General features: G+C 44.0%; 2 protein-coding genes across 10 annotated transcripts in view; both read left to right on the top strand.

Annotated features, from left to right (window-relative positions):
* LOC308097163 (ankyrin repeat and SAM domain-containing protein 1A) overlaps positions 1 to 19,840 on the top strand; it is a gene marked incomplete at its 3' end in the record, with an annotated part of 160,995 nt that overhangs the window by 67,137 nt on the left and 74,018 nt on the right. For 8 of the 9 annotated variants that reach the window (XM_080444791.1, XM_080444788.1, XM_080444793.1 and 5 more), the window contains 7 exons: positions 4,859 to 4,960; positions 5,662 to 5,736; positions 6,723 to 6,892; positions 8,289 to 8,357; positions 8,674 to 8,830; positions 12,111 to 12,154; positions 13,233 to 13,347. In XM_080444791.1, coding sequence (XP_080300917.1) covers positions 4,859 to 4,960; positions 5,662 to 5,736; positions 6,723 to 6,892; positions 8,289 to 8,357; positions 8,674 to 8,830; positions 12,111 to 12,154; positions 13,233 to 13,347 — 732 coding nt within the window. The remainder of the gene's footprint in view (positions 1 to 4,858; positions 4,961 to 5,661; positions 5,737 to 6,722; positions 6,893 to 8,288; positions 8,358 to 8,673; positions 8,831 to 12,110; positions 12,155 to 13,232; positions 13,348 to 19,840) is intronic. The other variant, XM_080444790.1, reaches the window with a different exon arrangement.
* LOC308097359 (TBC1 domain family member 17-like) lies at positions 245 to 2,107 on the top strand (the record flags this gene model as incomplete). The annotated part of the gene is made up of 1 exon (XM_080445116.1): positions 245 to 2,107. One exon carries the CDS (start codon positions 245 to 247, stop codon positions 2,105 to 2,107), a length of 1,863 nt encoding a protein of 620 aa, XP_080301242.1.

The raw sequence follows: 19,840 nt of genomic DNA, 5'->3' as shown, positions 1-19,840 counted from the left end.
CCTATGACTCCAAATTTGGTTAAGTTTTCAGCCTGATCAAAGCTCCATTGACTTCTATTATAAAAAGATAACGTTTTAAACATTAATTGAACATTATATGAAGATTAGTGGAGGTTCCTCTGTGGTCCACTGAGCGTCCATACAAAGACGTTTGTGAGTTTACATCCCGTACAAAGCCTCTTGCAGAGCACAGCGTAAAACAAAGCAGTTGACCCAGTGACAGATAGCAGACCGCAGCAGAAGAATGGAACCAACAGCAGAGTTCCCCAAGCTGATCTTTGAGAAGGAGGGGGTTTACCTCCACACCAACCCCAAGAGGAACAACACCCAGGACGCCAACATCCCTGGATTCATCCGCATCGTGGAGCGAGCTGGGGAGCCGGCTCTAGAGTGGAGCCCCCTAGAGGAGGACGCAGGTCGAGGCGACCCCGCTGTGTTCTACGCAACGACAAAGTACAGAGAAGGAGGAGGGGAGGAGGATGCCAGCTTTGACCCTGGGTTTGAACCGGACTGGGCGGTCATCAGCAGCACGGCGAGGATAGGACGAGAGTGCTTGCCGGTCAAAGACACAGGGAAGTGGTCGTTCTCGCTGCCCGTCTCCCAGCTGTACTCCCTGCGGAGGTCGCGGTTCACCTTGGGGAGGAACTTCCTGGTGTTGACCAGCAGAGGGGGCGGTCAGCCGCTCCCCCCTCTGCACTTTCACAGAGGTGGCACCGGGGAGCTGCTCAGAGCCCTGCAGCGGTACGTCGTCCTGTCTCCCTCGCCGCTCGACGGGAGGGTCTTCCTCGCGTATCCACACGACGACTCGGACGCCCTCTCGCGGTCGTTCGACGAGCTGCGGCTCTTCGACGACGAAGGAGGAGGAAGCCCCGATCTCGTCTCGAGATTCATCCAAGACCCCTACGCCACCACCTTTGGCGGGTTTTCCAAAGTCACCAATTTCTTCCGGGGGGCCCTTCGTCCTCCGGAGTCCTCCAACCGTTCTCGCGAGCGGCACCCCGACGCGCACCCCTCGGCCGACGACAACGAGCCCGGATTTGAACTCGTCGCGTGCGGGGCGCCGGAGCTCGGTCCCAGGCCGGAGGTGTCGCGGGGGCGACCGCTGGGTCAGTGGGAGGAGCTTCTGGACGCGGACGGTCGTCCGCGGAACCCAGAGAGGATCAGGGAGCGGGTGTTCCAGGGGGGAGTCGCCCCGAACCTGAGGAAGGACGTGTGGCCGTTCCTCCTGGGCTTCTATCCGTGGGACAGCACGGCCGAGCGGAGGCAGGACATCCTGAGGGTCAAGACGGAGGAATACTTCCGGATGAAGGCACAGTGGACGACGGTCAGCGAAGAGCAGGAGGCGAGGAACTCGGTCCTCAGAGGCTACCGGAGCCTCGTGGAGAGAGACGTGAACAGGACGGACAGACACACAGCCTTCTTCTCCGGGAACGACAACCCGGGGCTGACTCTCCTCCACGACGTCCTCATGACTTACTGCATGTACGACTTTGACCTGGGCTACGTCCAAGGGATGAGCGACCTCCTGGCCCCCGTCCTGTTCGTCACTCAGAACGAGGTGGAGTCCTTCTGGTGCCTGGTGGGCTTCGTGGAGCTCTTCGTGCGCGACAACTTCTCGGAGTCCCAGGAGGCCATGAAGCGGCAGCTCCTGCAGCTCGGCGCCCTGCTGAGGGCCCTGGACCCGGAGCTGTGCGACTACCTGGACTCCCGGGACAGCGGGCACCTGTGCTTCTGCTTCCGCTGGCTGCTGATCTGGTTCAAGCGGGAGTTCCCCTTCGAGGACGTGCTCACCCTGTGGGAGGTCCTGTGGACGCGGCTGCCCTGCGAGAACTTCCACCTGCTGGTGGCCTGCTCCATCCTGGAGTCCCAGCGGGGGGAGCTGATGGGGTCGGAGGAGCACGACGTCGACACCATCCTGAAGCACGTCAACGAGCTGACCATGAGGCTGGACCTGCGGGCCGTGCTGTGCGGCGCCGAGGCCATCTACATGCAGCTGCTCACCTGCAAGGAGCTGCCTGCCGCCGTGCTGGAGGTCCTGGGACTCTCCTCCGGTCCCTCCGGCTCCGAAGAGGAGGAGAGCCCAGTGGAGGAGGAGACGACGCTCTGATGAGGAGCAGCCCCACAGGACCAGACATCATCAGCGTTGCCAAATCAGTTCATTATAAGTGACTTTTGGGCTTGTTTTTCTTTAACCCATTAAGACCTGAAGCCGATTCTACAAATGTCTTCTAAATCCCAACAGTTTTCTGAAAAACGTATGTTGCTATATCGGTGGTGCTCAAACTTTTTTCATGTCAAGGACCCCCCCAAAATGATATGTATTTGGCCGCCGACGCCCATCTCAAAATATGTTGTTCCAGAGACCCCGCCCCAGAAACAAAGATTTGAGTTAAAAATGTTCGCTTTAAAAGAATATATATATATTCAAAGATTTGCACACATTTTCACGATTTTTCAAAAATAACAGATCTACAAGCTCATAGCACGGCACTCTGTGCCGCGCTATGAGCTTGTAGATCTGCTATTTTTGAATAGCCCAAAGTGTAAAATAATGCTTTTTAGCTCAAATCTAAAAATGACACGGATGCGTTCCAGTTCTCAATGCGTTAAAGTAGCTTGTAAATATTGGGGTCCTTGGCATGAAAATGTTATAGAATCACTGCTCTAAAACAGCATTAGACAATACAGTTTGACTGAACTGCCCTCGTTGCTTATTTGGGGCTTCTTTGTATAGACATGGAACTTGCCTGTTTCTTTCGCAAAATCTGGCAACACCGCCAGACATGAGGAGCTGCAGTGGTTCTCAACCTTATCCGGATCAGGGGCCCACTTGCAAATGTCAAAAGCGTTCCATGGCCCAGATGGGTGGCTGGCTACCAATGTGTGGGCCTATTCAACATACATGTAGGTGCTTCATTGATAGACAATTTGTTTTCTTTTTTCCTTTCTTTGTTTTTTTTTTATTATTGCAAGAACAATGGTTTGTGAAATGAACATCAAAGATGCTTCGCTACAAGCAGAATCTGCAAGAGCTACATAACCCATCTATTTAAAGGAGGAGTTCACCCAAAAATGACTTATTTTCTATCAATTGCACACCCCATGAAGTATTGAATTCATGGATTTATTTTTGTTTTTGTGGCATTCTTGAGCCAATAATTTGATGACCGGGTGTGTATCCGGTAGGAGACACAAATAATCTACTTTGTGTCTCCTACCGGATACATTAGCCAGTAGGAGACGGGAATCAAATTATTGGCTTAGGAATGCCACAAAAACAATAATAAATCCATGGATTCAAGGCTTCATGGGGTGTGCAATTGATAGAAAATAAGTCATTTTTTGGGTGAACTACTCCTTTAAGTCTTCTAAATCCTAACAGTTTTCTGAAAAATGTGTGTTTCTTTACCAGTGGTTCTCAAACTTTTTCATGTCAAGGACCCCCAAAATTATATGTATTTGGCCACAGACCCCCATTTCAAAATATTTAGTTCCAGGGACCTCCTCCAGAAGCAAAGATTTGAGTTACAAATGTTCGCTTTAAACACTGCTTCGAATGCTATCAATGCATTGAATGGGACATTATCACATTTTATCAGACCATTGAATGGGCGAGTAGGTGACATACTGGCCTACCTGCGATTTATCAGACCATTCAATGGGCGTAATCAGGAGATAGAGATACTGACCTACTCGGAGGCGGGGCAGTCCCCACAACATGATTTACGATTCTCTGCCTATCGGTACATAACTCGAACGGCGCTGAGTAGGCTCAAGCGAACGTCACACCGTTCGGCACGGCAACTCACTCGCTTTAGCTCGCTCGGTGGTCCCTCACGTGGCTCCCGTTTGCTTGAGACTGCGCGGTTTCAATGGATTAAAGATATTCCTCCTCTTGCTGGTAGTCCTTGGTGGTCCAGGATGGTCCGAGCATTACGAGAACCAGCTTGCAGGGTCTTCAGCTGGGAGTCATCCTTCACTGATGTGTGGCCCAGAACATCTCAGGGTGGTGGGCTCAGCGTTCAGGGACGTCTCCCCCTACAGCTGCACTCGGGGGACTAAGAATGCCAACTGTCTAGGAGGAGAAAACGTTTTCTCCAAAATGTTGCACGCCCCAAAACGTAAATCCTGGCTTCGCCACTGGTCCGGGGACAGCCAAAAAAAGAGCGCCATCCAGTGGAAACACCAAAAAACACAAAAAGTCGTCCTTGGCAGTGAATGAGTTAAGGGTCTGTTACACTCAGAGTTAATCCGATTCGATAATACTTTATTGTCAGTTCACACAATGCAACACATAAACAGTACACACATTTGACATGACACAAAAACAAAAATACATACATAAAGACAAGAGCAATGTCCACCACTCAGCCTACCCCTGGCCTAAACTCCTGATTAAGCCTCAATGTCGTCTGATGGACAAAGGACCTCTTCAGTTTGACCTTATTGTGTGTTGGAACACCGTATCTCCTTCCTGAAGGCAGCAACCTATATTCTCCATACAAAACATGGCTAGTGTTTGAAGTGATAGTCCTTGCCAACCTTTGCATACTGTTATTATACGTAGATGTACAGTATAGAGCCTCTGAAGTGGTTTTCCAACAATCTTTGAACAAATGTTCAGTTGCTGCAGCAGTTGTGACTTTAAGGCTACAGACAGACATGTAATGAACACAGAGGAATTGGGGTTTCCCAGAGATTTAAAAGTATCGAATGGGGGTCCGTGGCCCTAATGCATATCAAACTGGGCGGTCCTTGAAATGAATAAACAAAAGGTTGAGATGAGGTTGAGTTGTTGTTGCCATCATCATCATCACCATCATCATCACATGCATGCTGTTCTCTCTTTCTCCACTAGGTGTGGACGTGAACATGTCGGATTACAAAGGGCTGACAGCGCTGGACACTGTCAAAGACATGCCCTCCCAAAAGAGCAGGCAGATAGCTGATCTGATCCAAGGTACACCCCCCCCCCCACCCCCCTTCTCCCCACACACACACACACACACACACACACACACACACACACACACACACACACACACACACACACACACACACACACACACACACACACACACACACACACACAATAGTGTTGATTTTGACAAAAAAAATTGATTCAGTTTTAGTCATAGTCTATTGAATCAAATTCCATTTAGTTTCAGTCATATTTTAGTCATCTGAAATGTTTTAGTTTTAGTCTAGTTTTAGTCGACTAAATATAAGATTATAGTCGACTAAATCTACAGTTCATTTAGTTGACTAAAATGTATTTTGGCGGTGCCTTGATGGCGTCGCAATGGCTGATTTTACACTTGGTTGCATGCTGAAAATAGCAGATCTATAAGCTCACAACACGTCACAGCCCGACGCGTTGTGAGCTTGTGAGAAAATTGCTTGTGAGAAAATGTTACTCTCAATGTCTATTTGTCAAATTGCACTATACTTGTGGAGGCATTTGGCCCGCACAAGTACGGCCACACACACACCCACACACACACACCCACACCCACACACACACACACACACACAACACTTGAGAGTAGCGATAACTGTTATCTGCATTTCAAGAGTTGAGATATGATCTGGTGTTTGGCTTATCTTGGGTGTGTGTGTGTGTGTGTGCGTGTGTGTGCCTGCGTGCGTGTCACATGACAGGAAAGCCTCCTGACATGGACCTCCCCCCTCCACCCCTCCCCCCACCCCAGGAGAGTCCCAGCCCACGGAAAAAAGGTAAAAACATTTACCACCCGACAACAGGCTGTAATACCATAAAATGTACAACAAATATATACCACATGACCGCAAGCGGTGAGAGTTAGACTGTAGCTAATAGCCCAGTAGTCTGTTGGTTCTCAAAGTGGGCTTCGGGGACCCCCAGGGGTCCTTGCGGGTGTTCCAGGGGGTCCCCAGCTAAATGTGTTAATATATTAATATAGCGTCACAGTAATTTTAACCACTTTAGCCTTTTATACTTTGGCTATTCAAAAATAGCAGATATACAAGCTCATAGCGCGGCACCGAGTGCCGCGCTATGAGCTTGTAGATCTGCTATTTTAAAAAAATCGTGATTTTTTTTTTGCAAGTGTTTGTAACTCAAATCTTTGCTTCTGGGGTGGTCCCTGGAACAAAATATTTCGACATGGGGGGGGGGTCCTTGACAAGAAAAAAGTTTGAGAGCCACTGCAGTAGTCATTCAGGACAGAGCATGTTGTACATACAATGCAGTGTGTACAGTACATTGATACTGTTGTTTGATTTCAGTTGCGTGTCGTTATATATCTGTGTAGTTGTGAAAATCCATGGTTCCCACATAAACAAGACAGTTACCAGTGTCTTATTATTAAATGTATCAATAGAAGAGCAAGGGAGACCACCTCCAAACGAGGGTCTAACGTTAAAGGGATAGTTCACCCGCAAAATTACTTTTTTTCTATAGATTACTTGAGACTTGAATTCATGGATATGTTTTTTGATTTTGTCTCATTCCTAAGCCAATGATTTAATGACCGGCAGCGGTTCCGGTAGGAGACACAAAGAGTCTCCTTTATCTATCCTACTGGAACCGCTGCCTACCAGTCCGCTGGTCATCAAATTATTGACTTAGGAATGCGACAAAAACAAAAAACAAATGACTAATCAACAGAAAGAAAAGTCATGTTTTGGGTGAACTATCCCTTTAAATAGAGCTTCTGTTCTCTGTGTGTGTGTGTGTGTAGGTGACATGGAGAGGGTCAGTGAGCTGATCTCCGGACTGGCCCCGGGCCCCGAGGAGGAGAGCCCCTACGAGGCCCTGTTTGAGGCCACGTCCTGCCAGTCTCTGGACAGTCTGGCCAGCGGGAAGTCCTCTGACCGGGACAGCGGCCGACCAGACAGCGAAGCCGGGAGGGTCAGTGCTTTATTTTAAAGACGTATAATGAATGAGACCTACTTGGCTCCCGCGGGGGAAATTCAGTTTTCATGGTTTTCATTCTGTCAGAACCCACTAGAGGGCGATGGTGGCCTTTGTTTCTCCTCTCCTCCACTGAGCAGGATTTAACCATGTTCACCCTGGTTTCCCTGTTTTGGGCATGTCATCAGTGGCGTAAAGTAACACAGTACATTTTCTCAAGTACTGTACTTAAGTAAAATGTTTAGGTATTTCTGTACTTTTACTTCTACTCCACTACATCTCAGAGGCAACTATTGTACTTTTTACTCCACTACAATTATTTGAAAACTTTAGTTACTAGTTACTTTTCGGATATACATTATTACATGATAAAACATACATTAACCACTTTAGCCCTATTTTATACCTAGGCTATTTGAAAATAGCCGATCTACAAGCTTGTAGATCGGCTATTTTCAAACATTTTAGTACTTTAACGTTTGGTACTTTAAATACATTTTGATACAAATACTTTTGTCCTTTTACTCAAGTACATTTTGAATTTCAGACTTTTACTTGTAACAGAGTGCTTCTACAGTATATTGCAGTATTGATACTTTTTCTTAAGTAAAACATTTGAGTACTTTTCCCACCACTGGTAGTCGTTGGCAAAATCTTTTCCAAAACGAATGCAAAAAAATGGTAAAATTTTTTCAAAAAAAGGTGTGGGTGCTTGGCTGGCACAGGGGTAAAGGACCTGCCCAGCAGTGCCAACAGCCGCAGAGTCGAGGGGTTCGAACTCACCGCTGCACATCTGTCCTTCAGGGATTTGGATTTTGAACAATTTTTAACCACTTAAGCACTGTATATTTCCTCATAACAGCCAATAGCGGAAAGGTTCCAGTGACCGTGAAAATTTCTTGTGGTAGACACAGAGTTAATTGTGTAACTTTTATGAATTAACCCATTATTAAGACCGGGAACGCATCTGTGTTATTTTAAGATTTATTTGGCTATTCAAAAATAGCAGATCTACAAGCTCATAGCGCGGCACCGAGTGCCGCGCTATGAGCTTGTAGATCTGCTATTTTAGAAAAATCTTGAAAATGTGTGCAAATCTTTGAATAAATATATATATTTTAGAGCTAATATTTGTAACAAATCCGTGCTTCTGGGGGGGTCCCTGGAACTAAATATTTTGAGTTGGGGGTCCGCGCCCAAATACATATCATTTTTGGGGGTCCTTGACATGAAAAATCACTGATGAAGAACCACTGATATTAGCAACATATATATATATATTTATTTTTTTTCAAAAAACTGCTAGGATTCAGAAGACTTTTTGTAGAATGGGCCTCAGGTCTTAATGGGTTAAATAAACATGATAATAATCCTCTATTTCCTGTATTCACAGAGAGAGCGCCTGGGGGGCCACGCCCCCTCCCATCCTGGTACCGGTCCCGATGAAGAGCTCAGCTCAGAGGTGAGAGGTCACGATGGTTCATGATGTCATTTATGGGTGCGGTGTGGAGTAGAGAGAGAGAGAGAGAGAGAGAGAGTTGCAAATGATACTATAATGAAGGCTCTGTTCCATTCATGGTCAAACAGTCAGGGTGCTCATATGTGATTGCATCATCATACCACAGTGTCTGATCAAAGTCGACTAAGTATACACCTGATGCACTACCAGATCCTACCATTAGAGGGTGCAGTGGTGTTGTGACATTCAGCCAAGATGACTCATTCAACCTCTTTCCTTTTTCTACTCCCTTCTTTCTCTCCTCTCCTCTCCTCTCCAGGCTGTGTATACTAACTGCAGCATTGACGAGCGAGGGGAGCCCGGTGAGGAAGAGGAGGAGGAAGATCACACGTATGAGTTGCTGCTCTCGGCCCACACCCAGACCAAAGTACCTTCATCATCGTCATCATCCGGCCACGAGTCCAAGAACCACAAAGGTATCATGTGACGTACAACACTTTACCTCAACTCACTGCTAGGGAATGGACTGCATCCTTAATATTAAAATTTGCTTAACCCGTTATAGGCCGTTGAAAACAGCATGTCTCACCAAAAATACATAGTAAAACACAGGAGACGAGATACAGGCGATTTCTCAAAGACGTTAACCAGGAAGTGAATGGAGCAGTACATCTTTGGATCACATGATCTCTTGGTTCTGATTTTTTTTGATCCATTTCCGTTTCCGGTTTCCGGTCGGAAACGGAATTATTCGGGTTCCGGTTCCTTTAAAACTCGATTTTCTCGGTTGTTGTTTTTCTCCTCGCTGATCACTGTTTAGCGTTGATCGGCTGTATCTTCAAGATGGCGGCTCGCATTTGAAAATTGTTTTCGCTGGCCGTTTCTCACAGATCCGCTGTGTGTTTAGAACCAAATGAATGCGCACTTTTAACTTATTTAGCGAGGTCTGTGGCGACATGAAAAAAACAAAAAAAAAACAATAAAACGCTGGCACTGGTGAGTACATTATGAGATTAAACTCTGGCATGGAATGTGTTAAAGGGATAGTTTACCCACAAAACGATCGTTTTTGTTGTTGTTTTTGTCGCATTCCTAAGCCAATAATTTGATGACCACCGGGCCGGTAGGCAGCGGTTCCGCTAGGAGACACAAAGGAGACTCTTTGTGTCTCCTACCGGAACCGCTGCCGGTCATATAATTATTGGCTTAAGAATGAGACAAACACATAAAAATATCCATGAATTCAAGTCTCCATGGGGTGACTAATAGATAGGAAAAAAGTCATTTTGGGGGTGAACTATCCCAACCCTCGTAGGGTCTTCGTGTTTTAGTCACACCCAGGGCCTTCGGGTCACTTTGACCCGAAGGCCCTGGGTGAAAAGTTTCATTTTCATGAAAATGAAAATTTTCATTTTCATATCACATGTTTAGTACAGTAAATAAGGCAAATAGAAGAAGTTTCATAGAGAAATATTTTTTTTACATACTTTTAATTCATGTTGAAAATGTTAAACCGGGTTAAAAGGACCCGAGGACCCTACGAGGGTTAACCAGATGACACTGTATGCTATTGGGTCCTTAACCATGGTGGGTGAATGACACCGCGTGCTATTGGATTAGAGCGGATTAAATTATCCGACCATTAGATCCCTGACTGTTGATGTTAAGCTGTAGAAATGATGCCTGGCTGAAGGGTTGGGGGTTAATCACTGATGTAAGCATTCCTCCCGCTTTTATAGACGCTATGGAGGATGAGCGTTAAAAATAGAGACGTCCAAGGCCTTAAAGCGGCTCAATCCAGAACGTTGACCCATTCAATCCACATCTGTGTCATTTTAAGATTTATTCGGCTATTCAAAAATACCAGTTCTACAAGCTCAGATTGAGCTTGTAGATTTGCAATGTTTTGGCAGCCAAATACATACTGTATCTGAAAATGGTTTCTAAATCCTAACACTATGGTGCTATATCAGTGGTGCTCCCATTTGTCCATGTCAAGGACCACCCAAAATGATATGTAAAACATTTAGGCAGTGAATGCCTTCACATTTCTATGGGAGAGGTGAGTTTATCTCCCCCTAGTGGCCTCCTGAAAGATGGATTTTCCCAGGCCTGTTTTAAAGGATTCCAGTGATCCACATGTGTTTAAGGGATGGGGTCTGGTGGCAGTGCAGTAGAAAGATAATTTACACATGTTTGTTCTATAGGAGTTACCAGATCATTGTTGTCGCTCCCTGTAGTATTGTGGCTGTGAGTGTGTTTTTTTTTTACCACCCGGTTCGAATCCCGGGTGGTATACATACAGTTGCAAGCTCTCTGTCGGGAGAGGACGTAAAAGATAACAGAGGGTAGCTTTAACTGGCTTTGTTCTTCGTTGGCAGGTCCGATCATTAATGTTTAATGAACATGAAAAAAGGACATGAGTATTAATCTAAAGTCTGACATATCATCATGTATAATGTATAACGTTCCCATTAGCTTAGCATAATGTCTGTCCTGACCATCATAACACTGTCTGATTAATTGACCGAGGATGTGGTCATTAACCACTTAAAGGGATAGTTCACCCTCATTTTTTTCCTATCAATTAGTCACCTCATGGAGACTTGAATTCATGGATATTTTTTTGTTTTTGTGGCATTCCTAAGCCAATAATTTGATGACCGGCAGCGGTTCCGGTAGAAGACACAAAGAGTCTCCTTTGTGTCTCCTTTGTGAGCTTGTCGATCGGCTGTTTGCGCGGAATGTTTTGCCCCCTGAATAGGGACGGTACGGTTCATGTGGGTAACACATTCATTGGCAGGTATTCATTAATTCATTATATCCGTCACTGCCAGCGGTTTTACCTTATTTTGAGTCTTTTTGACGATCCACAGATCTTTTTTCTCAACCCGGATGTCTCCGTTGGGAGACGAGTCTCTCTTCTTTCCACCGAAACAAAAACATTGTAAACGCGATCGTCCGTTCTGTTATCTAGTTGAATATAATCTCTCAAGAACAGATCCATTGCTGCGCTTGAATCTGTCGGTAGCCGTGTTGACAACCCGTGCGCATTGGTTACAAGTGGGCGTGCTATCAGATCAGGAAGCAGGCGATTGGGAGCTTTACCCAATCAAATGTAGTGGGCGGGATTTACGTGTGTGCTGTTCCTTCCCTACTAGAAACAAACCGAAACTCATTTAACAATAGCGTCCTCGAAGCCGACAAGACCACGGAAAGTTAGTAACATTTTAAATTGCTCTTTCATCATAGAAACAAGTGGGCCAAAACGATCCATGTTCTTTGGGAGAAGTGGTGTTAGTGTTCCGTGCAGAAATATTGTTAGTGGGAATGAAAACATAGTCGCACCACCGGAAGTGAAAGGCTGAAGGCAGACCAAAACCCCAGTTTCCCTGCGCACGGGTCCACCGTATAGCCTCTCCCAGAGCCAAATGAATGAGTGAAAAACAGCAGAGGGCGCTGTTTTTCCTTTTTATTTGACGATGGGTTCCCAGATTGAGTTGAATATGGCTTGTTTTCACCAAAAAACGCAGTCTGGGAGAAGAAATCCGAGCTAAATGTGTTTTTCTAAATGGATGACATCATTTCCGGGTTCTATCTTTCTCTGGATGTCAAGGTATCATTCATAGGCTGGTGAAGAGCGCCCTCTAGCGTAATCGCTAAAAAATATGTTTTATTTTGTTTTATGGACGCAATATTTGCGTCCTTGACAGTCAATGTGTTAAATCTGTCCCTGTGTGTTTTGTCTCTCCCTAGATGAGAACTCCACAGTCCAGTCTTCCAACAGCGTCCTACCTCAGGTATGCAAGTGAACTAAAACTAGCATAAACCCAGTAGCATAAACTACTTTATGCTACATAAAGTAGTTTATGTAGCATCACAATCATTATATCATGTATAATCATGTATAAGTTGGCTGTTCAAAAATTGCAGATCTACAAGCTCACAGCGCGTCACTTCGTGCCGCGGTGCGAGCTTGAACATCTGCTATTTTTGAACATTTGGCATTTTTTTAAACCCAAATGTTTTCTTCGAGGGATCCCTGAGAAAACATTTTCAGATGGGGGTTCGCGGACAAATGTGTATCAATTTGGAGGTCCTTGGCACAAAAACGTTTGGGAACCACTGCCATAGAAGTCAGCATGACTTTTATGTGTCACTCACAGAAAAAAGGTTATTAGTTATTTTAACTCATTGAGTGCCAGAATTATTTCTGGCTATTTCTGGCCAGTGCGATTTCCCCCCCCTTTTTTTTCAAAGTAAAAAAAATTTGCTTAGGAAGCGAGATACAGCCTTTTTCAGTTATAAGTTAAACAAGGCGTGGATGGAGCTGCAAATGTTCAAAAACATGTGAAACACGTGATTGGCACGTTGCACCATAGCGGTAAAACACGTGAATGGCACTCAATTAGTTAAGATGAAAGCATATTTTAGCCTATTTTAGGTTATTAGTTATTTTAAGATGAAAGAGTATTTGAAGTGGTCAAACTAGAGATAGAATATGTTTCTTCCAGAAAACCCCAATGATCTCGGATATTTCATGAATACATGTTAAAGGGATAGTATGGTTTTAAAGAAAAAATGCCATGGCATTTTTTGTCATTATTGTTATTATTATTATTATTATAAATGCCTTATTATCATTAACAAATCTGACAGTGTTTTGCCAATTATTTGGGGGGCCCACTTGCAATACCCCTGGCGGCCCACTAGTGGTCCCCGGCCCCACAGGTTCAGAACCCACCGTATATTAGATAATCACATTGACTAATAGGGCGGACTGGGCAGAGACTCTCTAATGTGATTGGCTGTCAGTCAGTCAGGAGGGTTGGCTCTGTGATTGACAGCTGTGAATGTTGCGCTCTAACGTTTGCATAGCAGCGTTGCAAACCCAACGACCTCAGACCAGCGGGCAAGACGAAGGACACCCTGCAGCCGCCCGGAGGACCCCCGGCTGCCGCACGCCTAGGAGGACCCCCCCGACCCCCTGGAGGTCAGTGCAGCTTTATTTATACTGCTTCATGTCAGCACTTTAAACCACTTAAAGGCAGGGTGGTGTTTGATTGATTGATTGAATACTTCATTAACAGTTTGCAAAAGGTACAGAGGTACATTTATACAATGATGCTAAAAGGATAACACAAAAAGCCCTGCAAAAAAATGTGGGTGGTAATTTAATTTGACAAGCTAGAAGACGTGTTGCAAATTGCAGACAGGTGCTCTTGTATGGCGGTTTTGAAGGAGGAGTCACACTTTTTGATGGCTGGCTGGTGGTAGGGCACTCCATATTTTGGTGGCATAATAGCAGAATTATGATATTTAGTGAACTAAAACTAGACCAGGGACGCAGAGGGGGGGTGGGGGCGGGGATAGACATACTCAGTTCCATTGGGGGGAGGGATATCCCCCCCACTTTTGGGATGAAGAAAAAAGAAAAAGAAGAAACCTCCGACATCTACACTTCATGGAGTAATTTTTTTGTACCGAATTAACCGAATTAATGTAATAAAAACACCCAAAAATGTAACAAACCCGGTAAAAAACGCAAATTCTTGCACACATGCACAGAACGTCCCCATCGGCTCTAAAATGCCCTCTGCGTCCTTGAAGTAGACTTAATCTAAAACATTTCAGATGACTAAAATGTGACTTTTATTCATGTCTCTATTGGTAAAACTACATAGACATTTTCAGACTGAGGTTGGCTGCAGGCTGAGGTCTGCGTTTGGGTTTTTCAGAGTGAGGTTGGCTGGCACGGATCAGCTCTCTGCCATGGGACCAGAGTGACTGGCATTCCTGGCACCGGGATTAGCATGCTTCAGTGAAGGCTGACTGACTGACGTTCCTTGGCAAGGAGACGTAGAGAAAGTCATTTGGTTAGAAACAATTTTGGACGGGGTTGTTTTCATGCTGCTGGAAGTGCCAGCAGTGTGTGATCCTTTTGACTTTTGCTTGTATTTTAACTTAAGCTTTAGTTTTTTTTACCCATTAACCCATTAACTGCCAGAGGTATTTTCATATTTTTTTTGCCAGTGCCAGAGTTTTTCATTGAAAAAAAAAAAGTACTCAGGAGCCGAAATACAGAATTTTTAAGTTTTAAGTTAACAAGGAAGTGGATAGGAGTCTAGATCTTTGACTAATCATATCTCCTTGGTCTTTGGGTCAAATTGGAAAAAAGCTTTTTTTCCACTTCACGTAGATCTACGCGATTGGCACGTGGCGGCTTTAAATAGGTTCGCGTAGATCTACGTGATTGGCAGTGAATCAGTTAAGACCTGAGGCCGATTCTACAAATGTCTTCTAAATCCCAACAGTTTTCTGAAACAACTTATGTTGCTATATCAGTAGGTGCTCAAACTTTTACATGTCAAGGACCCCCCAAATGTATATATTCAAAGATGTGAAATGAAATGTTCTTCAAAAATCGTGACACAAACTCTAAAATCTAAAATGACACGGTTGATTTCCCTGTTTTAATGGGTTAAAGATATTGTTTGGGCTACTTGAAAAAAATAAACAAATGTTTTTTAAATGTAAATTACAACACACATCTTGTATGGGGGTCACTGGCATAAAATATTTGCAGATGGGGAGTCTGTGGCCAAATACACAATACCATTTTAGGGTTCTTGACATGTGTTTGAGAACCACTGCTCTAAAAACCTTAAACAATAAAGTTTGACTGACCTGCACTAGTCACTTATTGTGGGCTTGTTTTCCAGTTTGCTTGTTTCTCTCGCACAGTCTGGCAACACTGGTACAGGTGCGTTGATATTTTGACTTGCCCGTTGTATTTAACACATTGACTGCCAATCACGTAGATCTACGCGAACCGCTTTAAAGCCGCCACGTGCCAATCGCGTAGATCTACGTGAAGTGAAAAAAAAAAAAAAATGTTTTTTTTTTTTCCAATTTCACCCAAAGACCAAGGAGATATGATTAGTTGAAGATCTAGACTCCTATCCACCTCCTTGTTAACTTAAAACTTAAAAATGCTGTATTTCGGCTCCTGAGTACTTTTTTTTTTCCAATGAAAAACTCTGGCACTGGCTAAAAAAATATGCAATAATTCTGGCAGTCAATGTGTTGTTGGCACCAAAAGTGTGAAAACCAGTGTTGCCAGATTTTGTGACCGAAATAAGCAACCAGGTCTATGAAAACACAAATCTGGTACAAGGATCCCTGGCACAAAATGTTTTCAGTCCACAGACAAATACATGCAATTTGCGGGGGTCCTTGACAGGAAAATGTTTGCAAACCGCAAACTACAAATATTTACAAGCAGCTTTACAGAAATAAAAGCCCAACATTGCTTATAATAAGCAGACATGGCAACACTGGTGCACCTGATGGAGGGGAAAGGAACTGGTTGGAATAACGTGTTCCTTCCACGTGCTACGTCCTACCGGGGAAACTCTCCCCTGTCAGGTGATAAGAAGCGGCCTGCTTGCTCCTCATGCATTGAAGGAAGCATGAGCTGAGTTCAGGGCTCTCCCCAGGCTGGCAGAGGGAGAGTAGCGCCCAGGATTACAGTTTAGGCAATTGGCACTGGGTGAAAAAATGGGTTACAAAAATCGTGGGATAAAAAAGAATGGGGAAAAAAGGAGGTGAACATAAACCTAGCTGCACTGAGATAAGCACCCTTGGGTGCTGAGTGCACATGCATGGTCAGCACCACGTTGGTCATCTGTCACAAATAATGCATTTGCTGTTCTCTGCAGAAATGCTTGCTTTATGTGAACAGATTTGTTGTTTCCTTGTCAAGATTTACGACATTTCCCAGCAGTTTTCCTTTTTTTTTTTCTTCATACACTGTTAGAAGTCGGGGAGGCAGGTTGGAGTTGATGTAGGGAAGCTGACAGTCGTTGGTTCGATTCCCCGCCCGGCACCGGCTGTAAAACCGCTCGGTTGCTGCTAGGTCTCGACATGGACAGAATCTAATATGTTTTTGATCAAACACAGCTACCTAATATTGTGACGCTAATATCGTATTGTGTGGCGCTTTGATGCTACAGTCACTTCTTGTTTAACTTATTATTATTATTTTGTTTTACTTCAAAAAAAATTGCTGGCACAGTATGAACATATTTTTTTATTTCATTGGCACTGAGAGAGTTAATGGGTTAAATTGTTGCGTTGAAGAGAAGCGTTTGCTGCAGACGGCATACAGTGCAGTGCAGAGTGCATGTGTTCTGCTGTGTTGTGTCATAGAACACACTGTGTGTGAAATGAACATGACATCAGTGGTAAAACCTTCAGCTCACGGGGCCAGATTAAACACACATGTCTCCCCAGCGCCTCGCTAGTGACGTCACCCCCAGCTAGCAAAGCTGCTGTCTAAAACATTAGCAGGTTCCTTCACTGTTGCTGCACAGTCAAATGTTTTGTACTGTAGGCTGTATGGAAGTACATTTACTCAAGTACTGTACAATTTTGAGGAACTTTTACTCAAGTAAACTTTGAATTCCGGACTTTTAATATTTAAGTTATTTCTCACATTGCCCATTGCAATTTTTTATTACGAACCCTAAAAGGCAAACATGTTCTATCCTAAAAAATATGTGTATGACAATTAATCGTCAACTTAAATGTAATACTCTCTTCGGTGTGAAGCAACACAAGACATTATCACGCACGCACGCACGCACGCACGCACTCACTGCAGGCTAAATTTAGGTACAGTAGGGTCCGCTCGCCATGATATCTACCACTACCACACAAAAATACTGTCCTGTCCGCAGCTTCTCCACGTCGACCCTGATTCCACACATTTTATTAGTTTATTTTATATTGTTTGTGTTTTCTTTAAACACAAACAATTAATTAATTATTATTATTATTATTGTTATTATTATTATTATTACCCTTATTATTATTATTACTATTACTATTTTTAATACTATTATTATTAGGGGGCCAAGCATGCAGTGGGTCCCGGGAGACATCACATTTCTCTCTTGGATCTCAAGCTAAAAAGTTTGGAAACCACTGATCTTGAGTAGCAGGGGCTTGGTTCATGAAAGACTAAATGCTCATCAACAGACATAAACAGGGTGGCTATAGCTTAATGCAGTGGTTTTCAACCTTTTTCATGCCAAGGACCCCTAAATTGATATACATTTGGCCGTGGACCTCCATCTGAAAATGTTTTGTATCAGGGACCCCCAGAAGCAAAGATTTGAGTTAAATATTTTCGCTTTAAAAAATATATATATATTCAAAGATGTGCACATTTTCAAGATTCAAAAAAATAAATAGCAGATCTACAAGCTCGAGCTTGTAGATCTGGTACGCCACCAAGGACCACTGGTGGTCCCCGGACCACTGGTTGAGAGCCACTGGCTTAATGGGTAGAGTGGCGGTCTATGGTCCGAAGGTTAATGAATGAATGAAGCCGACTAACCACAGTGTGTCGCTATGGTGAATGTGATACAATGCATGAACCTAATTAGAATTAGAATTGGCAAACTTTTCTCATGATAACATTTTTGGAGTTTGAAATCTGCATTATAAGCAACATAATAGAGAGATGCATTATGATATCCACAATCCTTCTGCACTCTGCTCAGCTGTTCACAATGGTCATTTGTTAATTGCTTGGGCTTCTTTCTCTCAAGTCCAGTCTATTCTTAGCCTGGTAAACCCTCCCTCCGGAAATCTCATTTCTATTTGATTCCTGGAGTGAGTCTGGCCTGATCCGCCTTTCTGCAATATTGGCTGTGCTGGAGTTGGGCGGGAGTAATACCGTTGACTGACAACCCCTTCAGCCAATGATAATTTTTCCCCTTCAGCCAATCAGCAGTTCACCAGTCTTAATGTGACGCAAGGGGACTTTTGAGACGATCCATGCCCAAAATGGGTTGCCTTATTCGGTTACATGGGTGTCACTGCCCGCCCCTACCGGTTCTCTACATTTTTATTTTTAAATAGGCTTTGTCATGATTAATTGACCACATATATGAAGTTAAACAACTAAATTCTATCCAAACGATATCTTATAAGTAAATTCCGTGCCTCAAAATAGAAGTTAGAGAGCTTTTTGAAGTAAAAAAATTGCGGAGAAAATAGCGCACAAGAAAAAGATGGCTGCCGTTCGTGTTTTGGGCTCACTCGAACTCGCCACCTGATTGGCCAACGTAAGCTGTCAATCACAGAACAATGAGCGACGACGCTGATAGGCGCGGCCGTTTGGCATACACAGCCAATATTGCAGAGAGGCGGTTCATGCCAGACTCACTCCAGGAATCAAATAGAAATGAGATTTCCGGAGGGAGGGTTTACCAGGCTAGTCTATTCTGTTTCTATGGCTTATTATGCATGTTGCATATTGTATATTGCAAGTAGCGAGGCTAGTAGCTAAGCATTGTTAGTTTGTCGTCACAGGCGTCCTGGTTTAACTCCAACCTGGTGTTTGCACTCTCCATTTACAACCCTGTGCATCTACATAAACGTTCAGATTTCAAATATAAAGTGCTTGCCTCATGGCTACGGATGTTACAATTCACTTCGGGTGGGTCTAAGCACCCGTATCTTCCGTATTGTTCAATTAAAGGCATTTTACCAGGTTGCAGTTACGAGCTAACGAGGCTATCAAGCCTAGCTAGTAGCTACACGTTGTTTTGTCCACATCTTCAGTCGAATACTTCCAAACGAACGCTGAGCGGCTCACAACAAATAAAAAGCAGCTACCAATATTTTCAAGCAACTTTACAGAAAACGAGGTCGCTTATAATAAGCATACATAGCAACACTAGTTGGTGACGTGTGGGTGGTGCTGTGGAAACACACGGTTGCAGCGGCGAAACAAGCCTTTCTTTGCATTTTTTCAGACAAACAAACACGTCTACACTAGTTTGTGTGTCATCTACATAGTCAATCTACAGTATATACCATTTTAAAGGTACGGGCCTTGTGATTAAAATGATGCAAACCATTCCGAGATAGCATCAAAACTGACGCTAAAATTAACGCCAAAGTCCGACATACACAAAACAGGTTTCATGAAAATAGCAGATCTACAAGCTCACAACGCGACGCCTTGTGAGCTTGTAGGTTGGCTATTTTGGATTTCTGCACAGTGTAACATTACTGTAAAAATGAATGAATAAACAAGGATACTGTAGCAACATTAATGAAACGCTGCTACTTATGGGCGGTACTCTGGTGCGTGAAACTGGAGAACAATGCCTAGTCAGGCCAATCGAAACCTCTATGCAAATGCTGGACATGAATGTTCAACCCCCAAAATACACACAGAAACTCTCTTACAAACAGAGGCATGTTCACAATCTAATTGTAACCATTTAATGACTATAAAACGACTTTCTGATAGAATACAAACCTTCAACATTCGAACTGTGTTAATATGAAAAAAACTAAAAACGCAAAAAAAAAACCGAATTTAATTTGCTATTTTCTAGTCTTTCTCAACTGGCGACATGAGGAAGGTTTCACCAGTAGCGGACACATATTTCATATTGCTTTGC

This window comes from Gymnoscopelus braueri (assembly GCF_963280865.1).
Source record: "Gymnoscopelus braueri genome assembly, chromosome: 12".
In the NCBI taxonomy this organism is placed as follows: Eukaryota; Metazoa; Chordata; class Actinopteri; order Myctophiformes; family Myctophidae; genus Gymnoscopelus; species Gymnoscopelus braueri.
The sequence above is the reverse complement of the archived record's forward strand: the minus strand, read 5'-3'. Positions and strand labels throughout refer to the sequence as shown.